Genomic DNA, 22,119 nt, shown 5'->3' on the forward strand with positions numbered 1-22,119 from the left:
GGCAAATAGGGTTAATGGCACCACCTAGCTGCTTTAGGGGTCTGGCAAATAAAATAGCTTGGCATTCAAGGCTCTTTAAATATGGCTCCAACCTATCATTAACTTAATTCCCTTTCACACACACACACACACACACACACACACACACACACACACTTTACTTTCCATTGAAACAAGTTGTTCCTGGATATCTGCCCTTCGATTTCTTCATCTGTAAGATAAGGGGTTTGGACTAGCCAGACTCTGAGGTCCCTTCCAGCACACTGCCTGTGTCCTTCCTTTGTCTTTGCTTGTGACGTCTCCCATGCCTGCAATGGTTTTTTTTAGACATCACTGCCTGCTGACAATCCATCCCTTCCTTCAAGGCCCAGCTAAGTAACTCCTCCTACTCAGTCTTCCCCCATCACCCATCCCCAACTTGTCCCCAGCTCCAAGTGATCTTGACTTTCTCTGGGTTCTCATGGCAATGTCTGCCTTCTCCTTACTCTTACAGTCTAACTTGTATCATAATATTTCTATCAATTCAATCTAACAAATACATATTAGGTGCTATACAGAGATAAAAAATGATACAGTTCTTGCCTTCAATGAGCTTATACTCCACCAGGGGGCATATGGTTGTGTGCCAGATACATATAAGGAAAAATATAATGGGAGAATAGGAGAAAAATAGATAAAATGTTCTGATTAAATTTGTTTAGAGAGAATCCTTCCATTGGATGTGGGTGTAAGTAAGTAGGAAAGCTTCATGGAGGAGGTGGTACCTGAACCAGACCTTAAATGAAAGGATTTGAATAGAAAGTGATATGAGGGGAATCCATTTCATGTACTTTATATGTGATGCTATAAGCAAAGAAAGGGTTTTAAGAAAGGGTGGGATAGGGGAGGCTAGGTGGCACAGTGAATAGAGCACTGGCCCTAGAGTCAGGAGGACCTGAGTTCAAATTCGGCCTCAGACAGTTAACACACACACACACACACACACACACACACACACACAGACTAGCCGTGCGAGTTTGGGCAAGTCACTTAACCCCAAATTGCCCTCCAAAAATAAAAAAAAAGGGGTGGGGTGGGATGAGACCACAGGAATGGGAATAATATGGTTTAACTGTAACAGAGTGCATCTGTTTGTGTAGGACAGGACAGGGTGTCAGAAGCCCAGGCCCTGTGGGTGAGGGGCAATGGGAGCTGGGATTGCCGGGAGGCCTGGAACTGGCCAGCTTTTCCTCTTAGCTTTGAGGGTAGGTTGGCACCAGATGGTAGAGGGTCTGGAAAACCCAGAAGGAGTTTGGACTTAGCATCTTAGAGGCTTAGAGCTGGAAGGACCCTTAGAACATAAAATGTTCAAATTCAATTCAACAGAAGGACCTTTGAATATAATTTGCCAGTTCTCTACCCCTTCTCCCCCCTTCCCCCAACCCTTAGGATTATAGGATCAGAGGATTTGGAAATAGAATGGATTTTAGTATCTAATTCCTTCATTCTATGAATAGGGAAAAATGAGGCTCAGTAGAATAAAAGCTCTTTGAGGGCAAGGACTATTTTTTGCTTTGTCTTTCTATTCCTAGCACCTGAGAGCAGTGCCTTGTACATAGCAGGCAATCAAGAATTTGTAGGACATTAGGTTGTTCCGTGCATAAAGTGCTGGGCCTGGAGTCAGCTAGACCCATCTTCCTGAGTTCAAATCTGGTTTTAGACACTAGCCATGTGACCCTAGGCAAGTCATTTAACTCTGTTTGCCTCAGTTTCCTCATCTGCAAAAATGAGCTGGAGAAAGAAATAGCAAACCACTCTGTATCTTTGCCGAGAAAACCCCAAATAGGTTTACTTGGAGTAGTTCATGAGTGAACGACAATAAATATATTGTTGGTTGAACTAAATTGAATTAAGTGTCTTGCCATGTGACCTCATGCCACATAAGGCTGGGTTGAAGAAAAGGATGTTTATCTGGGAGAAGGGAAGAATGGTTGGGTTTGGCGTGGGGAGGGGAACCGGACATGAGAGCTATCCAAGTATTCGTGGGGCTGTCACTAGCCAGAGGGATTAGCTTTGCTCTTCTTGACCCCAGAAGACAGAACTGGGAGCAATCAGTATAAGCTGCATACCGGCAAATTTAGGCTTGATGTCAGAAGGACCCTGCTAACCATTAGAACTACCCCCAAGTGCAAACAGGCGTCTCAGGGGTAGCTCATCCCCCTGCCTGGAGGTCTTCAAGCAAAAACGAGTTGATCATTTGTTGTCTATGCTTCTGAACGTATCCTTGTTCAGGTATGGTAAAGACTGGGAGATCTGACATCCCTTTCAACTCTCAGATTCTGTCATTTCTCCTAGGTAGGAAGAAGGAAAAGCTGGAATTCAAATCCTCCTTCTCTGACTTCAAATCCAGCATTTTTTCTACTCTATGTGACCGGGGCAAGTCATTTATCCCTCTTGGACCTCAGTTTCCTTTTCTGTAAAACGGAGATAACATTCACAGAAATGTTGTTATGGAAATGTGAGTTGTTATTATTATGACTAGACAATAAGTTCCTTGAGGTCAGGAGCTGTTATTTTTCATTTGAGTAGACAATGCTAAGTACAGGACCTTGAATATTAAAAAAATTAATGTCTTTTGCATCTAATGACTACAAATCCCAAATCATCACTATATAGAGAGTGTTTACACATAGATACAGGTATGGATGACCACGGAGAATAATATCGCCCTCACACACCCACACAGAGTCACACACTCAGGCATACCAACAAGCACAGAGATGGAGTCATAGGGATTTAATCTTCTCTATCTTTGCATCTTGTCTCCTTCCCCTTTAATGCTGAGCATACAACCTAGAACATAACAGGTATTTAATAAATGTTTTCTGAATAAATGAATGTACAGACACATACATGTGTGCTCACACACGCAGAGGGAGCTATTTTAAGGCTCCTTCTACCTTGTCTCTCCTTGCACATGGCACAGTCACTCACATACATATAGGCACAGAGATATACAAAAATATGCAGAGGCAGACACAAGACACACGCCCAGCTTTGTAACCGAGGAGAGACGGAACAGAGAATATGTCTGTGTCACAGTGGGTTGGGGGGACAGGTTGAGTCCCTGGTGACGGATAGGGTGATCCCAAAACTTACAATAAAAGGAGCTCCTCCATTAGCACTGCATGCGACAAAGCCCTTCCCACCTAGTAATCTAATTTCCCCATCCATGATTCTAACCTCCCAGCTTGGGAAGCAATTTTTCTTCCCTTAGTGACTAGCTGAAGCCCTCCTGGCATGGTACCGCCTCTTTCCCCCAGGGAGTCCAGGGGTTTAACCCAATCCCCCCAAAACTCCCCAGTGAAGATGGCTCCATAATCTTCCCTCCAGGGAAACCCAGCCTCTTGGTGGGCCCAAGTTGGCTGGGGGCAAGGAAAGTACAATGAGCCCTGGCCCCTGAGACTGAGGGCCCCAAGACCCCTGGGGCTTTGGGATCCCAAACCACCCACTAGGGCCCAAAGTCCGCAGAAGTTCCCCCACCAACTTTCCACCACCACCCGCACAAAAGAAACTTTGTGGTAGATTTTTTTTTTTTTTTGGTCAAAGATGTTCCCTCTCGGGAAAATGATTGGCAAGTTGAAGAGCCGAGAAACAAAATTGTTTATACACTAATGAATAGAGGCCTGATTGCAAGATCCTGTTTGGAAAATTATAGTGCTGCATTGAAGCGGTACAATTACAGGCCCAAAGTTGCATATTCATTTCATCTCCTTTGCATAGAGATGAACAGGCAAGCCCAACGCAGACTCTAAATTAAAACGAACACCAAATTTAGTCACAGGTTACAAACTGCACTGCATTGTTTGACGGATAGAGATCTTTACCACCTGCGTCCAGCCTGATTACCAGACATCCAAGGGGAAGAAAAGAAAAGTTGTTTTTTTTCCCCCCTCTCCTGAACAGTCAGCATGACAAACATGTAAAAATGCTAACTGCTTCTCCCTCCCTCCCTCCCCAACCCCCCACTGCCAGGCTTCTCCAGGCCCCTGATTCAACATTGGCACCAGGGCCCAGACCCTGTGGGTGAGGGGCAATGGGAGCTGGGATTGCCCAGAGGCCTGGAACTGGCCAGTTTTTCCTCTTAGCTTTGAGGGTAGGTTGGTACTAGATGGTGGAGGGTCTGGAATACCAGGAGTTTAGACAGCATCCTAGAGGCTTAGAGCTAGAAGGACCCTTAGAATGTAAAACATTCGAATTCAGTTCAATAGTGGGACCTTTGAATATCAACATGTTAGAATTCAGTTCAACAAAGGGACCTTGGAACATAGAACGTTAGCTAGGAAGGATCTTAGAACACGGAATGTGGGAGCTGGAAGGGAGCTGAGGATATAGAAAAGGACTTTAGAAAACAGGATGTTAATTGAGAAGGAAAGGAAGCATCATCAAAGTCTAATCTCCCCAGTTTAGACATGAGCAAACTGAGCCCCAGTGATGGGAAGTGATTCACCCAGGATCAATCAAACAGGTAATTTATTAAGCACTTACCCTGCTCCAGGCACTTCGATCAGTCCTGGGGATATAAAGACCTAAAAGAAACTGTTCCTAAAGCTCATATTCTAAAAACATAAAACGGTGGCATCAGACTCAGATAGAAATGGGGGGCACTAAACCATATTTAAAGATCACTGGGGGCTGCATATTAATTTAGAAAACCACATATGAGCATTATCTATGTTCTACTATATTTTTATCTATTCAATATTTCCCAATTACATTTTAATTTGGTTTTCTGGCACTTGGGAGTGTCATGGGCCACACGTGGTCCACAGGCCACATGTTTGACACCTCTGGCATAGACAGCCGGTATATACATTTGGATATACAAGACATATACAAAGTCACCTTAGAGAGGAAGGCACCAGCAGCTGTAGGTACCAGGAAAAGTCTCCTTTAGACAGTTGCACCTGAGCGAAGTCTTGAAAGAAACTAGGGATTGGCAAGAGGTGAAGAGGGGCAGCATTCTAGGCATGGGGACAGTCAATGCAGAAGCATCAAATGGAGGGAGCAGCAAGGAGGCCAGAGTATGGAAGGAAGGAAAAGGTAAGAAGACTAGAGAGGTAGGAAGTGGTCAGGTCATGAAGAACTTTAAATACCAAAGAGGTGATTTTATATTTGCTCTTTGAGACTGACACATTGGAGCTGATTGAGTTGGAACCTGAGCTTTAGGAAAATCACTGTGATGATGGATAGTCAATGGACTGGACTACGTAGTGGTGGAGTTAGGGCTTGAACTCAGGTCTCTTGGTTCCCTGTCTTGGGCTCTTTCAATGCAACCATAGACTTTATTCCATAGGCAATGGTGAATCATTGAATAATGGGCTCATAATAGTTATATTTATAGTTGGCCTCTTTATAGTTGCAAAAACCTTTCCACACCTATTATTATTTTACCTACATAATAAAATGGTGATCCTGACAACTGGTATTCCCATTTCACAGATAAAGAAACTGAGGTTTAGTGGGGGTGAAAATGGAGGGCAGAGTTGGACCCCTAACCCTATACCCCTGAGTTCTAGGGTAGGTTGAGTTATCCTTACCTCCCTCTACTGAACCCTTTCTTGGTCTCTTTCTTTCTTATCTCCACCCAGAGGAATCCCATTCGTGTGTAGTAGTAAAGAAAGGCTTCTTCTGTGGGCTAGAAGTGGTTGTGTTGATGCTGTGGGGTGGGAGAAGGAGCTACTCTGAAGAGATTGGGGGAGTCATTAAACTTGGGGAGAAAATGACTTGAGAAAGAGGTCTTGGGAGGAAACAAAAAGAGAAAACGGGGTCTCAGAGGAAGGAAGGGAAAGTTGAGAAGGAGACCTAGGAAGGAGACACCTTTGAGTGGAGACTTAGAGAGTTCCACTCACATGGCCACAAATACAACCATGTATACATATACTCTTAAGTATATTTAAATGTAAGAAGCATATAAAAAGATACTATCCCTTATATACATACAGATGCATATTCCATACACTCCCTTTACCTAACACACATACATGCACACCCTTACACATTTACCTTTAAATGTATAGGCACAGACACCTAATAATACACTGATGCGTGTATTCACACACACACACATATTCATAATTTTTCTTCACATTTATATACATTTATCCACTCCCCACACAATTCGATTGACAAGCATTTATTAAATACTTACTGTTTGAAAGGCATTATAGTAGGTGCTAGGAATAAAAAATGAAAAGTTCCTGTTCTTGACAGTTTTATGTTGTTACATATCGTTATATACATGTGCATAAACATATATATGGTACCTTCTAGCTCTAAAAAATTATGTCTGCATATTCACACCTCTTCCCCTTTCTGGCCTTACCTTTAGGCCAGACTAAAGGACAAGGAGGCAGGGCTAAGGAAAACCCCTCGGTGGGGAGGCCTTTATTCCCCTATCCTTTCTCCTATCTCTTGGGCTTTACCATGTAACATGTAAAGTCTCAACTGAATCAGGAAACCTGGGTTCTTCTAGCTCTGCCACTAATGTCTTGTGTGATTTTTGGTGGGTGACTTCCCTTCTTTAAGCCTCAGTTTCCCCAATCTATAAAACTGAAGGAGGGCAGATTAGTTGGTCTTAATGGTTCCCCCCGCCCCGCCCCCCCAAAACCTGATAGTGTCTGCTCTATATTCTAATGTCCCTTTCAGCCCTAATATTCCATGATTCCATGAGACTGTTTCACAGCAGGGAACCTGGGATAAGAGATTGAATGGGTTTGGGAAATAGTCCTGGGCTGGGGAGTTCCTTGGCCCACACAAGATGTGGCAAAAACTCTCAAGTGGGGAGTCAGCTTCTTTGCCCCTTCATTCCTCAAAGAAAGGAGAGCAGTTATCCCTGACACAAACCCAGTCTAAATTTCTTGCCTTTAGGAGTAGCAGTGAATTGGATAGCAGTGCCCTCTGGTGTTCACTCCTAGTGTTGCAAACAGCTTCCTTCCAGAGCTTGCCTGGCCTTTTTGGATTCCCTTGAAGACCCTCTCCTCAGCTCCCAGGTACAGGTTGAGGTCCTCCTTAGGACTTCCTCTCAAGGGCTCTGAGTTTGGCCCCTCAACCCCTTGTGGAGAGTGATTTCCTCTGTGGCAATGGAGACAGACTGGGCAAATAGTACTGAAAGAGAAGCCTTAGAGCTTTTCTAGTCCAATACCTCATTTACCATAAGAGGGAAGGGAGGCTGAGAAAGGAAATGACTTATCCACCATCACACAGCCTATTTATTATATGGAGTAACATGGTATAGTGGGAGTAATACTAGATTTCGAGTCCTACCTGGGTTCTAGTTGCAGCTCTGTTAATAAACGTGTGATATTGGTCAAGTCTCTGGAAAGGGCATACACTTTGGGAGTCAAAGGACCCAGGTTCAAATATCATCTCCAACACTTGTTAAACATGTGACCTTGAAGGAGTCACTTAAACCTCCTTGGGCTTCAGTGGCCATATCTGTAAAATGAGGGGCTTGGCCTAGTTTTCTAAGGCTCCTTTCAGCTCTGACCTTCTGTGTTCTCAGGTTAGTTCCAGCTCTGGTCCACTAGGATTCTACAGTTTTAAGTCACTGGAGATATGAGGAGGGGTTTCCCAGAGGCTATTCCAAATGGGCTGAGTCTTAGAAGACCAAAGACCTGGGCAGGCCATTAGAGATCACTAGGTATGGTGGTCAGCAAACAGCAGCCCCCAATTCCCATATGTGGCTCTTTAAGCTACAATAAATTGTTCTTATTTTGTGAGTCAAGCCCATGTTTGCCAGCTCTAGCCCTACTCGACCTGTCAGGACTTGGCCCTTGCCATCTCTTCCTTCCCCTTCCCATCTCATCCATTCAAACTGTTTCAAGCATGGGAGAGTGGACCAGCACTAAGACTGGTCTCAGAGCTCTAAAATTCTCTAGCTGTAAGAGCACTGGGAAGTTATTTAAATTCTTGGAGCTTCAGATCCCATTATCTACAAGGAATAATAACATTTACTTCATCTCACCCTTATGGGAAAACCGTTTTGTCTCTCCATTACCCTCCCTCCAGGCCAGGCTTTCCCTTCTACCTCCCTGACACTCTTGTTCTCTGTCCCCTTCCCTTGACCTCCACAGCCCCCATCTAGTTCACACCTTCATCCCTTTGCTTGCCTCAACCATTAACAATAGCATCACTGGTCTCCCTTCTTTTACAGTCTCTCCTCTCTCTGGTTCCCCCTCCTCAGGAGGAACCAAAATCATCTTCCTAAAGCACAAGTCTGTCCATGTTATTCCCCTACTAAAAAACCTCCAATAGTTCCACACTGTCTAGAGAACAACACGCACCTTCTCAGCTTCCAACTTAAAGCTATTCTGGCTCTAGACCACTTTATGGACACACTTCACACTCCTCCCTTTTTATTCAGCAGTTCCACCTCAACTGGCCTCTACTTGCTGTTTCCCAAACACATCATTCTGATCTCTGTGCCTCTGTGTTGGCTGCTCCAGATGCCTGGAATGCCCTCTCTCCCCATCTCTGCTTCATGGGATCCTGGTTCTCTGCAAGGTTCACCTTAGATACCAGCTCCTTTCAGAAATTCTAGGTCTCTCTAATCAGAGTACTTTCCCTCCTCAAATTATTTTGTAGTAAATTATCTGTTTTATGTATCATCTTCCTCAGTAGAATGTAAGTCTCTTGAGGGCAGGGCAGTTTAGTTTTTGTCTTTGTTATCTCCAGGGCTTAATAGTGCCTTGTAAATAACAGGTACTTAATAAATGCTTATTACCATTATCTTCTGAGGGATGAGCTAATTATACTTATCTACTAGTGGAGAGACAGGCTATAGGAGCATGGCCACACTTGAATATTAGCATAAAGGTCTCCTAGAGACAATTAAAATTGCTTATTTGGTGTTATTTTAATTATATTAACTTGTATATTCATAGTACTTTATTTTATGCCTCTCTAATGCAGTTAATTATAATAGTGGGTATCAGAGGATATCTGTATTTAAATATTATCCCTTCCTACTGGACTACATGCCATGAGGGTCAGTGCCTCATTTTATCTAAACCCTTCATCTCCCTTAGAGCCTGGCACAGCTCTCTATACACTGCAGTTGCTTAATAAATGTTTATTGAATGAAATGAAATAATAAAGATATAAAACTCAGGATAGGGGAGGTTGGTACCAACTAACAGAAAACAGAATCGAGGATTTGGTTTGGTACAGCAGAGGGTGCACTGGATCCAGAGCCAGAAGACCTAGCTCTGAATCTCCATTCCACCATTTACTATAATCTTGGGCAATGTATTTCCTATATTTGAGTCTCAGTTCCTTCATTTGCAAAATGAGGGGCTTAGACTTAATGAGCTTTAAGGTCCCTTAAAGATTTTGACTCTAAATTTATTATCCTAGGGAGTGGGGGGAGAATCTATAATAGCTGGCATTTCTCTAGCATGTCACACTTTACAAAGTACATTACTTTAATTATCTCACTTCATCCTTGCAACAGCCTGGTAGGAAGAGTGAATATTGCTACCCTATTTTATAGATGGATGAACTAAGACCCAGAGAGGAGACTTGTCCAAGGTTTCTAAGGATACTAAGGAGATACTAATGAACAGAGTCAACAAAATCATTGGATTGAGACTGGAAGGGACCTTAGCGATCATCCAATACAAACCCTCATCTTACCAATGAAGAAATTGAGGCCAAGAGAGTTTGGGTATCATGCTCAAGGTCACACAGTGAGCAACAATGCCAGGATTTGGATCCACGTTTCTTGACTCCAAATTCAATGACCTTTCTTCAGCACCCTGCAGTTCTTCCAAAAGCTATAGTCTAAAACTATTGCCCTCTTCTCCCTTTCCCCCTTCCCCACTCCCACACAGTGATTCTTCCCATCTTTGACCTTCTGAAAAGTCAAGGTCATACCATTTTCCTAGGCCTCCTCAGCTCTTGATATAGAGAATGCTGGGATGAAGGACAACACAATGGTGGCATGAGTCTTCTCCATCCTGGAAGCCACTCTCCAAGAGGTCTAGATTAACAAGCATTGTTATTAGGGCAATCCCGCAGGTGGCCACAAGGTGGTAGTATGAGACCAGGCCATTTGCGTTTACTGGGTTGTTTGACCAACCAGCCCCTAGCACACCCCAAATTACTAGCTCTAGTTAATTCTGGTTTGCACCACTCCTTTCACCCCCAAACTTCTGAATCATACAGAAACATATCCTGAACTGAAGGTCAGAAGACCTGAGTTCTAGTTCTGACTGCCATTGATTTGCTGTGTGACCTTGAGCAAGGCATTTCCCTTCTCTGGCGTCATCTCCACATCCATAAAATGGGTATAACAACAGTTCCTGTCCTGTTTTTCTCCCTGGGCTATTATTAGGAACAGATGGGATACTGTGTATAAGAGCACTTTGTGAGAATAAAGTGCCATATGATAATTCATTACTCTCATGGCAGGAATTCTTCATGTTTTGTGTATCTTGGATACCTTTGGCAGTCTGGTGAAACCTGTGGATACCTTTTCAGAATAAAGTTTTTGAATGAATAACATAAAATACATAGCACTACAAAGGAAGTCACTTATGCTGAAATGCTGTTATCAAACTTTTTAAAAAATTCACAGATCCCTGCTTAAGAACTCCTGCTGTCTTGTATTAAGGGTTATGAAGGCTTTCAATCCATCCATGAGTATCTATTAAGTGCTTACTAAGTACCAGAGATACAAAGAAAAACCAAGAGCTCCTGCCCTCAGGAGGAGGATTATTATCCCCAATTTGCTAAGGGTCAAGGCTTATGACACAGGTAACGACTGGTAGAATTTGAACCCACATCTTTGGACTTCAAGCCTTACCCTCTTTCCACTACAACACAGTTTATAGATGTGAGTGGTTGTTAATTATACAAATGTGAGACTTGGAAGGGTTAGGTGACTTATCTAGAGGAACAGGGCCAGGAAGTGACAGAGCCACCAACAGAGCCCAGGAATCAATGCCTTGCCTGTATAATAGACAAAAGAATTAAGAAATCAAGTTCTCTGAATTTCCATAGAGGAAAGCATCATGAACACACTTTTGCCCTCACCCTATCTCTTTTCTATTGCTAGATAAGTAGTAAGCATGGATATGGCCTTTGCTGATTACTCTCCCATCCCCTTCTACTGGATCCCTTAAAATCACTTTGGAATATACATTGCCCTTTAACGTCAACCTTCTCTTCTGTTCCTTCCATCCATCATCTTGCATCAACAGAAACCTGGATCTCTCTTATACATGCTTTACCACCTCTCCATGGGAAGCTTGCTCCTTTGCCAAAGTCCCACTCACTGAGCTAGGAGGCAGAGTCAGGACAGTCACTTCTCCCCACTTCCAAACCCATTTCTCTGACACTATCTTTTAGTAACTTTTCCTCTTAAAAAGTACAATCTAATGCTGCCATGCTCATGCCCTATTCTTGCTGTTGACATCTCTTTCAGAGGAATTATAGGACTCTTACTCGGGGGTGAGGGAAAGGAGGAATCTCTCACATTTTTAGGGTTAGTACATGGGACACTGGGACAGATGCCATAGGGTCGGGAAAGGGATCCCCAGAGTCATTGTTGGGCTCTGCCTTATTTGGATACTGACCATCTCTGCTTCAGAATTTACCATCCCAGAGGGAGGATGAGCTATGGGAACTCCAGGAGGCTGCAACCCATAGCTTGGAGCACCCAAGCTGGGGGGAGTTTTATTGCCTAGACGTTGGGGTGAGGAGGCCCCGGGATTAAGGGCGAGCAGCAGGTAGTGGAAAGAGCCAGAGAGTAAGAAGACCTGGATTGAATGCCAGTTCTGGAACGTTTTGGTTGTGTAAGCACAAGCAGTTTACATCTGGCCTCAGTTTCCTCATCTGTAAAATACCCACAATGACCCTGACATCCCTTCCCTCACAGGTTATAAGGAAAGTGCTTTAAAAGCTGGAGATGGTTAGAGACACAGGGATTCTATATCATATATAGATTGTATCCTTAGGGGGCTTGTGGCCAAAATGTGACATCCTTCATGGCTGCCTACAGTGTCTTCTTCCCTCTTCTCCACCCCAAAGTCCAATTTCAGGTGTTCAGGGTCTTTCTGTTCTCCCTCCTCTCTTCCTATCTCTCCAGGTCTTAATCAATTCTTTCCCATGGAGGACATTAGGGAGTGACAGAGAGATGCTTCTGAAGGGGTTTTCCAGTTCTACAAGGACAGAGGCTTGTCAGACCCCAGGGAGTAAGGAAGGGACCTTCTTAAGGTCCTGAAACAATAAGGGCTCACATTCATATAGCACTTTAAGGTTTGCAAAGTGCTTGACACAGGTTCTCATTTGATCATGATGGAGGCCCAGCCAGGAGTCATAAAATGAGAACTGGGGTGTGACATGTCCAGGAGGAGAGAACGTCATATTTCTATCCACCTCAAACACTTACTGGGCAACATGAGGCAGTGTGGTATTGTGTATAGTGTTGGAACTGGAGGCTAGAAAACCTGGGTTCAGACCCTGCCTTTGATGCTTATTAGTTGTGTCACTTATCCTTTCTGAGCTTCCGTTTTTTCCTCTGTAAAATGGAGGGGTTAGATTTGGTGACCTCTGAGGTCCCTTCCAGCATGAAGGCTATGACTTACCACCTTCCTCAATGTGGAAAACTAAGACAGAAAATAAGGATAGTCTCTGACCTTCTAAAGCCCACAGTTGTAAGAGAAGAAGAGAATGCCATGGACACACATAAATATAACACAAGTTAAAATATAACACTAGTAGAGCAGAGCTTCCCTCAAAACACCATAGAAATTTAAGGAGAGAGAGAGAGAGAGAGAGAGAGAGAGAGAGAGAGAGAGAGAGAGATCTCTTTCATCTAGGGAGAGAAAGGGAGTGGAGATGTTCAAGGAAGACTCCATGGAGGAAGGAGTAGCTGAATTGAGCTTTGAAGGATGGGAAGGACTTTACCAGAGGAAAATGGAGGAAGAGGGAAGGTCATTCCAGGCCTGGGAAGAAAGTGGGAGCAAAGACCTAGTCTAATATTCTCATTTTATAGACGGGGAAACTAATGTCTAGAAAGCAGAAATGTCCCCAAGGGTTGGGGGGGGGGGGGAGGAAGGCTGCAGGAAGTTGATAAATCTTATTTCTAATTGCTCAGCTGGTTAAGGCCATGGTTAACCCATTAAAAAAAAATAAACAAACCTGTAACGGAACTCAGGAGTTGAGACAGTCCCCAACACAAAAGCTCACATTTCTGGAGCACTTTGAGATTTACAAAGTGCTTTCTTCATAGTAAACCAGTGAGGTAGGCAGTGCAAGGATTTCTTTCCCCATTTTACAGAGGAGGAAACTGAGGCTCAGAGAGGTAAAATTACTTGCCCAGGTTCACACAGCTCAGTGTCAGAGGTGAGATTTAAATCTAGATCTTCTGAATGCAAGACCATGCTCTGGCCATTACACCATGACACTTTAGAAGGAATCGTCATTGGATCAAGAGCTGGGAGGGATCTTGGAGACAATTTGGTCTAACATCGTCAAATTACAGATGATGTTATTGAGGCCCAGAGAAGTTCAGTGACTTGTCTTGCAATGCCCAGATGGCTAAGGAGCAGAACAAGGATTTGAACCCAGGTTATCTGACTCCAAGTCCAGTGCTCCTAACACTACAGTAGGCTATTTCTGCTCTGTGCTCAAGCTTCCGTACATGGTGGCTAGCTCTAGGTAAACCTGGAGGGCTTTCCCCTGTAGGATCCAGAGGAAGGGAAGGAAAGGAAGGGAGGAGAGAGCCAGGGGGTGGGTTTAGGCAGGAACATGAGCCTCGATGGCTGCATCCTCCTCATCCTCATCAGAGAAGCTGATGTGCAGGATTGTGTCATTGGCCTCAGATGGGAAGGCTGTGGGTGAGAGGTGCAACTGAGTGGCCCCAGCTTTGGCTTCCTCCAGGGTGTCATTGCTCACTGAGTCTGCAGTTCCCAAGGAGGATAGTTGTCTCAGATCAGGCTCCGAGTCCAGGCTGAGGGAAGTCTTGGTCAACCTCTTCTTGAGAGTGGGGGGTGGAGGGTGAAGCTTGGGAATGGATGGTGACATCAGCAGCCTGGAGAACAGTACAGGAAATTGGGAAAGGGAGGAAGGGGAGGAGAGTGGAAAAAATACAGCACCTGGAGTCAGGATTATTCCTGTTTCTTTACACTTTTACACTTCTTATCACTTTCTGAACCTAGCTCCTCACCTGAAACATAGGGATAATTCTATCAAGGTTGTTGTGAGGAAAGGGCTTCATAAATCACTTTGGGCTAGGCCTGTCTGGGGACAGAGGGATGATCTAATGCTTCCTTGGTTGCCTGCCTTGTCCTTCCTGAAAGCTGGCATACGGCAGGGATGTAGGGGATTAGCTGCAACAATTTACAGGAGGGCTTCCTCCCCATTGCTTTGAGTTCATTTTGCCTCAAACCCAGCAGAATGAGGAAGTGTTCTTTCTGCAGGGCTCTGATTCCATTTCTGAGAGCTGCGGGAGGGCTATGGGTCCTGGCCCATCATGGGGAAATACAGGAGTGCTGCAAAAAAGGAACTCTCGCTGGAGAACTTTGGTTTGAATACCAGCTCTGCAAACTTACTATCTCTGTGCCCAGAGTTTGGGCTAGACCCGCTCAAAGGTCCTTTTCTAAATCCAATGATTCTATTAATCATAGTAACCCTTTATATTATTTGGTGTTCTGAAGTACCTCAAGAAGTCTTTTCATTAGATCCTCAAAGTAAATCTGTGAAAGGGGTAGTCTAGATTTGATTGCCCCTTTTTTACAGAAGGAAAAATTAAGTCTTATCATATATGGAATGGGTTGAGTTAGGGACAGAACTAGGACAAGAAGTTAGGTCTCTTGGTTCCTAGTTTATCAACCTTTCTCCCAGCATCTAGTGAAGGTACAATGCCCTCCACTGGGTGTTTATATTTCTCCAAGACTGTGAGGAAGAGGGCACTTAGACTACCTTCAGGAGACAAGGCAGGGAGGCAGTAGGATCACTGACCTATCCTTATTGGTTGTGATACTGGAGGAACTCCCTCCCTGTTCAGTCTCCTTGGAGTCTTCCTTTCTCTGGCTCAGCCCAGGCAGATGCCTACTTCTCAAAGTCAGGCTAACCTTTCCCACAGTGTCCTGGCTCCTTTGGACCCTGGAACCCAGGGTGGAGGCCCGGTCCAGGCTGAGGCTGAAGCTCTGCAGAGACTGGCCACCTGTTTGGGTAGAAGAAGGGAAAAAGAGAACATAAACTCTTTGACAAGAGTCTACTGCTAAAAGATTCCCAGGCAGTGGCCAGCTCTTGTACCCTTGTTCTAAGGTTCCTTCTCATTGTGACATTCTCCATTTTTTGTACTAACATTCTATCTCACCAATAAGGATAGGTCAAGGCTTTTTTGTTCTAAGGTCCCTTCTCATTCTGACATTCTCTGTTCTTTGTTTTCTGAGTCATGAGCAAGGATAGGTCAGGGTCTGCTATTGCCTTTCCTAGCTCTCCCTCCTGGAGATAACTGCAGGGCCTCTTCCCTTTGAACTTAGAGTAGAAGTCCAGTGAAATACTATGAGAACATGGATTCTTAGGTCCTTTCTAGCTCTAATATCCTATATTCTATGAAAGGAACAAAAGAAAATCTCAGTGTAACCAATTCAAAATCTTGGCATAATTTAGTACTATGTAGAAAACTAATGGTAATTTTCAACACACACCCATACCCATACCCACTATACTAGGAGCCCAGGATACCCCTCTAGCTGTTCTATACCCCTGCAATTCTGGAATCCTTCATCATTAGACCAATATCATCTCCTCTTTTCATCTTCATATGGGCCACAAGAGACTCCCAGACTCCCCCAAGCCCAAACCAACAGACCAGCCCTAGCTCCCTTCTCTGTCCTGAGCCACCTCCCCTTACCACCAGCTCCCCATCTTGCCCTGAACCTTCCTTACCATTAGGCCGGCCCCAAGCTCTTTCCTCTAGCTCCCTTAGCTGCCGACCCAGCAGTGCCATGTGTTGGAGCAGGTCCCGGTTGGTCAGCAGCAACTGGTGGATCCTGGCCTGGGCCTCTACTCTGGCAGCTGTCTCTGCAGCCAGCTGGTCTGTGAGAAGCTGTACCTGGAGAATTCCCATCATTACCCCATTTGTGGCTATTCTTGACCTCCACCTCTACCACCTAATTCTCATTGTGAAAGAATAACAGAATCAAGATTCCCAAATCAGAAGGAACCACAGATTTTATTCTAATCCAAACTAGCGTTGAGCACGGGATCCCCTTTCCAACATTACCAGCAACTGCTCATTTACTTTCTACTTAACGCTTACAGTGACATGCTTCTTGAGCTGCCCATTCCTGGGCAGCTCGAAGGCAGTCTTCATATCAAGCCAAAATCTGCCTCTCTGTAATTTGAGCCCATTGCCCCTAGCTCTTCCCTCTCAAACAGGCTGGCACAATGGATAAAGTGCTGGTGCTGGAGTCAGGAAGACATGAATTCAAATTTGACTTCAGACTCTTACTATCTGTTTGAGTCCAAATAAGTCACTGAATTCCTGTTTGCCATGAATGAGATATTTGCAAAGTGCTTAGCTTAGTGCCTTCATATATAATAGGTGCTATATAAATGTTTATTCACTCCCTCCTTCAAGCCAAGTAGATTCCTTCTTCTTTAAGACAGCCCTTCAGATTTTTGAAAACAGCTATCAGGGTGTCTTCTTACCGACTAAGATCTTTTCTAGGCTAAATTTCCCCACAAGATTTCTTCAACAGCCATTTTTCTACTCCCCAGATTGGTAGGTGAGCCTCTTTTCCTAGAATACTATTATAATGTAAGCTCCAAATGGAGCCAAGAAAACGTCTAAAAAAAATATCGTGTCTTCCCTACACCTAGCACAGGATTTTCTACACAGTAGATACATGATAAATATTTGTTGAATGAGAAAATGAATGCTAGTAAACCTCCTTTGAAAAACCTACTCTATTTACACAACAAAAAGGGAACAGATTGGGAAAAGAATATTTGCTGTAAATACGTCAGATAAAGGTCTGGTTTCCAGAATCTATAAATGCTTGTTGAATGACAGATCTCTAAAGAATGAATGCATCTCTCTAAAAGTAATATACTCCCCAGTGGAGCAATGGTCAAAGAAGACAAACAGAAAACTACAGAAAGATGAGATGAAAAATGTTGATAACACATGAAAAAATGCTTAATCAACAACTTAACCCACAAGCATTTATTAAACACTGACTATGTGCCAGGGACAATGCTAAGTGCAGGAAACAAAAAGAAAATTTTTTAAAAAATTGTCCTTGATCTTAAGGAGCTCATATTCAAATAGGCAACAACATACAAGATAAACACAGAGTGGAGGGAGAATCAGCTTAGAGAGGAAGGCAGTGGCAGCTGGGAGAACCAGGAAAGGTCTTAAAGGAAGCCAGGGGTTCTATGGAACAGAGGTGAAGAGGGAGAGCACTCCAGAAATAGGGAGACAGCTAGTGCAAAGGCATAGGCAAGAAGATGGAGTAGGAGTATGCCAGTATGGCTCCATTGTAGTGGGCATGGAGAGGAATGGAAGATAGGAAGACAGACAAGGTACAGAGTTATTGAACAGGGGTTGATATGGTCAGACATATGCTTTAGGTATCTGAATGGAGGATGGATTAGAGTGAGGAGAGACTTGAGACAGGATGCCAAATAGGAGGCTATTGTAATTGTCTGGAACAGAGGTGAGGATGCTTGACCCAAGGTGCTGGTTCTATGAGTGGAAAGAAGGGAACATATGTAAAAGATGTTGTAGAATTTTTTTTAACAAGGTTTGGCAACAGATTGGATATGTGAGGTGAGAGAAAGGAGTCAAGGTTGATGCTGAGGTTGTGAACCTGGGTGATAGTGATGGGGTACAGGCTCTGGGAAGCCCTGGAACCCCTTGAATCTTCCCACTTGATCTGGCATATCCCAGAGGCCAAAAGCCTTCCAATTTATTAATATGAGTGAATCTCAGTTACCCTTAACCTAGCCTTAACCCTCCATTGTCTGTTATCTCCAGGTAGCCTTCAGCTACCTCCCACCCTTGATGCTATCAAAATATCTATGACCAAATCTATGACCAATCTAAACTAGCCAAGCCCTCCAAGGTCAGTTACCTCTGGATTGAGTTTGACTGTTTCCCACCCTTGATCCCATCAAAATCCCATTCTCTTGGTTCCTGGAGTCTGACCTCAGTCCCATCAAGATCTTCCTTAGATTCTTCCTCAAGACCCTTCCCAACCCCTCCTCCAGACCACCCCTAGCTCCCTCCCACAATCTTTCTGTATATAAGGTCCATCTTGCCTCCACAAAGTGACTCAGATTCAATCTACCTCAGACCCAGTCTGTGACAGATTGTTCTGGTCCACTTGCCAATACAAGCATCACAAATACTTGGACTCCTTAAGAGTCTACCCATTATGGTGAATCTTTAATAAACTTTGCTTTTCTTTGACTGAGATAAGGCTTGAGTCAAATTCATTTGGCAGGACCTGACATGTTGGTATTTTCAACAAAAGGAAAGATGGTAATTCCCTTAACAATGGTAGGGAAGTTCAGAAGAGGGGTAGATTTGGAGGGAGAGATAATGAGTTCTTTTTTGGACATGTTGTGCTTAAAATGCCTTCAGGAACTCTAGTTTGAATTGTCCAATAAACAATTGGTACAGTGGGACTAATTCAGGAGAGAGACTAAGGTTAGCTACAGAAATCTGGGAATCATCTGCAAAAAGTTTCTAATTGAATCCAATGAGATCATCAAGACTATAGAGATAAAGGAAAAGAGGGACTAAGACAGAGCCTTAGCAAGTACTCCAAGTTAGTGCTTGTGGCAGGGATGAAAATCCAACAAAGAAGACTGAGAAGAAGTAATTGGAGAGGTAGGAAGAGAACCAAGAGAGAACAATGCCATGAAGACCAAGAAAGGAGAGAGTGTCAAAGGCTGCAGACAGGCCAATGAGGATGAGAATGGAGAAAAAGCCATTAGACTTTACAATTAAAAGATCGCCGGTAACTTCAAGGAGTCGAATTAAAGGCAGTCAGACAGTAGAGTATGTAGGAAACAGTGAGAGGGGAGAAAGTAGATGTCACCTCATGTCAGCTCCCATGGATTATCATCTTCACATCTATACAGTCCCATTTTCTCTCCTGAGTGAGAGTGAGGCTGATGACTTTGCACAGCCCTGTCTCACTTAAATCCAATTTACTTGCAAGTCAAGACACCTTATGTCTTTGGTCCTCTTCAAGAGCAAAGGACAAACAACAATCTGTGGAGTAGTAGCTGCTGCTCCACTAGGGATCCAACTGGCCAGTTCCTCTGGCAGTGGCAGTGCTCTCTCCCTCCCTCCTTCCTTCTTTCCTTCCTTCCTTCCTTCCTTCCTTCCTTCCTTCCTTCCTTCCTTCCTTCCTTCCTTCCTTCCTTCCCCCCTCCTTTCCCTCTGTTCTCATGGGGAATCATTCCTTTAAATATGGGTGCCAAAGGAATATAAATTTTGATAGCAGAAGCCTTGCAAGATATCTTGGGGTTGGGGGAGGGCTAGGTTTTTTTTTTTCTCTTCCCTACTTATTTATCCTATCATTTTTAAAAATGGGGACAGTTAACTCTTTTGTCTCATGTAGTTTCATTTATAATTTCTTGAAATAGAGCTCTGAAAAACTAGGCTTTGATAAAGCCCACTGGGATTCAAATGGAGCTACTTAACCTGATCTTAAACCCAAATCACTCTGGCTAATCACATGGCTAATAATAGGCCCCAGTCCAAGCCTCACTTGGCCATTGTTTGGGTTCTGATGGCTCAGGATGAGTGTAAATAGCAATTATTTCTGTTCTAGCCAGACTGAGGGTCTTCCCCTCCCAGTTTTATTTCTTTATTTTGAGTAGGCAAACTAGGCCATCCTTTGTCTCATTTCTTACCTAGCCTTAAATCTCTGAATGGGTGTTGCCTCAGCCAAACTGAGACCTGGGAAAGGCCTTAGCGTAAAAAGGCCAAGATTTCCCACTCCATCTGGGGTCATCTCCAGTTCTCCTGACATATCTTGCCACTGGACTCAGATGACCCTGGAGGAGAGAGTGAGGCTGATAACTTTGCACAATCCTGCCTCACTTACAAGTCTGGGCATCCTCCTCCTGATGTCATTAGTCCTCTTTTAGAATGAAGGACAAACGATAATCTCTCTTGAGGGGATTTTTCAAAAAAAGTTTACTAGCATTAATTTTTTCATGAATATGAAATAAATATTTACTGTTGTGTAGAGAGTCCTGCGCTAGGTGTGGGGGATACAAGACATTTTATTTTATTTTGCTTTTTTGGGGGGGGGGAGGGCAATTGGGGTTAAGTGACTTGCCCAAGGTCACATGGCTGGTTTTTGTGTTAAGTGACTGAGGCCACATTTGAACTCAGGTCCTCCTGACTCCAGGGCCGGTGCTCTATTCACTGTGCCACCTAGCTGCTCCAAGACATTTTAATTAGACATGGTCTTTGCCCTCATAGAGTTTACAGTATTTGAGGTCAGGGTCAGGATAAAGAGGTTTAGGAAGAATGAGGCATAAAAGGGATAGAAAGATAAAATATTATGCTCAGATTTAAAAAATCCAGTTCTTGTACATGAAAGTGGAATGCTTTCAAAGGCATAATCAAAGGCATGAATCATCCCTGTGAGAAGCTGAGGTAGAATGGAAGAATAAGTCATGGGAATTGAGCAGCTTGGGGAATTGGGGATTTGGGATATTGAAGGGGATATCTGAGGGAAGAAGGTGGGGTGGAGAAGACTATGAGTCAAGCACTGAACTCATTGAGAAAAGAGGGAGAATTACTTGGAGACAGGGACCTAACTGTCACCAAGGTTTAGATTGGGTAACAAGAAGGTAAGGATGGTGGTAAAGTGAGAAGGTATTCTAAAGTCCATCTAATCCAATCCCATAATTTTACAAATGAGAAAACTGAGGCTCAAAGAGGGTAAGTGACTTGTCCATAGTCATAAACCAGCATCAGAGGTAGGATCTGATCCCAGATTTTCCTAACCCCAAGTCCCGAAATCTATCCAGTATGCCACGAATCTCTTTCAATCCAGTCATAATCAGAGAAATACACATCAAGAAAGGCTTATGATATCACTTTATGCCCACTAAATTAGCAAAGACAAATATCCAGTGTTATCAGGGCTACTGGGAAATGGGTACTTCTATTACATGGTTGTTTGGACTACCTATAGACGGGTCCAAGTCAAACAAAAAAAGAGAGAAAACTTAATGCTAATCTCTGTCCCAGTGATACCATTGCTAAGACTTTTCCCTAAAAGTATGAAAAAAAGGTAAACAGGACCTATTTGCTTATTTTTTAAATAGCAAAAAGCTAGAAGCCACCTATATTTCAATGATTGAAGAATGGTTAAAATGTGGTATATTGCTATAATAGAATATTATAGTACCATAAAATGATAAATATAAAGGGTATAATGACCAAAATAAGTTTCATTTGTATAGGGGTTTAATATTTACCAGCATTTTACATGCATTCTCTCACCACAACTCTATTAGGCACATGTTGTTATTATTTTGACTTATTAGTAAAGAAACAAAAGCTCAGGCAGTAAGTCTGAGTTGATTCTGCAGTTAGATTGGTAGAACCAGAACTATAAACATATTGATTACAATGACATACTTTTTAAAAATAAAAAAAAATCCCCAAATAATACAGCTTCATAAAGATATGAAAAAGATACAGAGCAAGTACATATTGTTGGCCATTCGTTTGGTTTTACTTTGTGAAATGTTGGTTGCTTTATGAGAAGCAACATGGCATAGTGGGGTAGAGAGCCAACTCTGAAGTCAAGAAGACCCACCTCTGACATACATACCAGATGTGTAACCCTAGGCAAATCTCTTAACCTCTCAGGGTTCCAGGCCAGTGGTGTGAACTCGAATAGAAATGGGGGTCACTAAAACATACATAAGGATCCCCAAGGACCACATACTGACATGGAGAACCACATAGAAACATTATCTATGTTTTATTGTATTTTTGTTAATTTTGTTACATATTTCCCAATTACATTTTAATCTGGTTTCTGCTGCACTGGGAATGTTGTGGGCCATCTGGGTCCA

At 43.4% G+C, this 22,119-nt stretch overlaps 1 protein-coding gene across 1 annotated transcript in view; it reads right to left on the bottom strand.

Annotated features, from left to right (window-relative positions):
* Positions 1 to 6,159: 6,159 nt before the first annotated feature.
* Positions 6,160 to 22,119, bottom strand: part of LOC138150370 (carboxyl-terminal PDZ ligand of neuronal nitric oxide synthase protein-like) — a 35,985-nt gene continuing 20,025 nt past the window's right edge. The window contains exons 9-11 of the mRNA XM_069073756.1: positions 15,943 to 16,108; positions 15,007 to 15,211; positions 6,160 to 14,077 (exon numbers count right to left, since the gene is read on the bottom strand). Of these exons, the coding sequence (XP_068929857.1) occupies positions 13,783 to 14,077; positions 15,007 to 15,211; positions 15,943 to 16,108 (666 nt within the window). The 3' untranslated portion in view covers positions 6,160 to 13,782. The remainder of the gene's footprint in view (positions 14,078 to 15,006; positions 15,212 to 15,942; positions 16,109 to 22,119) is intronic.

Source organism: Petaurus breviceps, unplaced genomic scaffold (genome assembly GCF_028583685.1).
Source record: "Petaurus breviceps papuanus isolate PSGF00001 unplaced genomic scaffold, PetGlider_PUasm1.0 90879, whole genome shotgun sequence".
NCBI classification, from domain to species: Eukaryota; Metazoa; Chordata; class Mammalia; order Diprotodontia; family Petauridae; genus Petaurus; species Petaurus breviceps.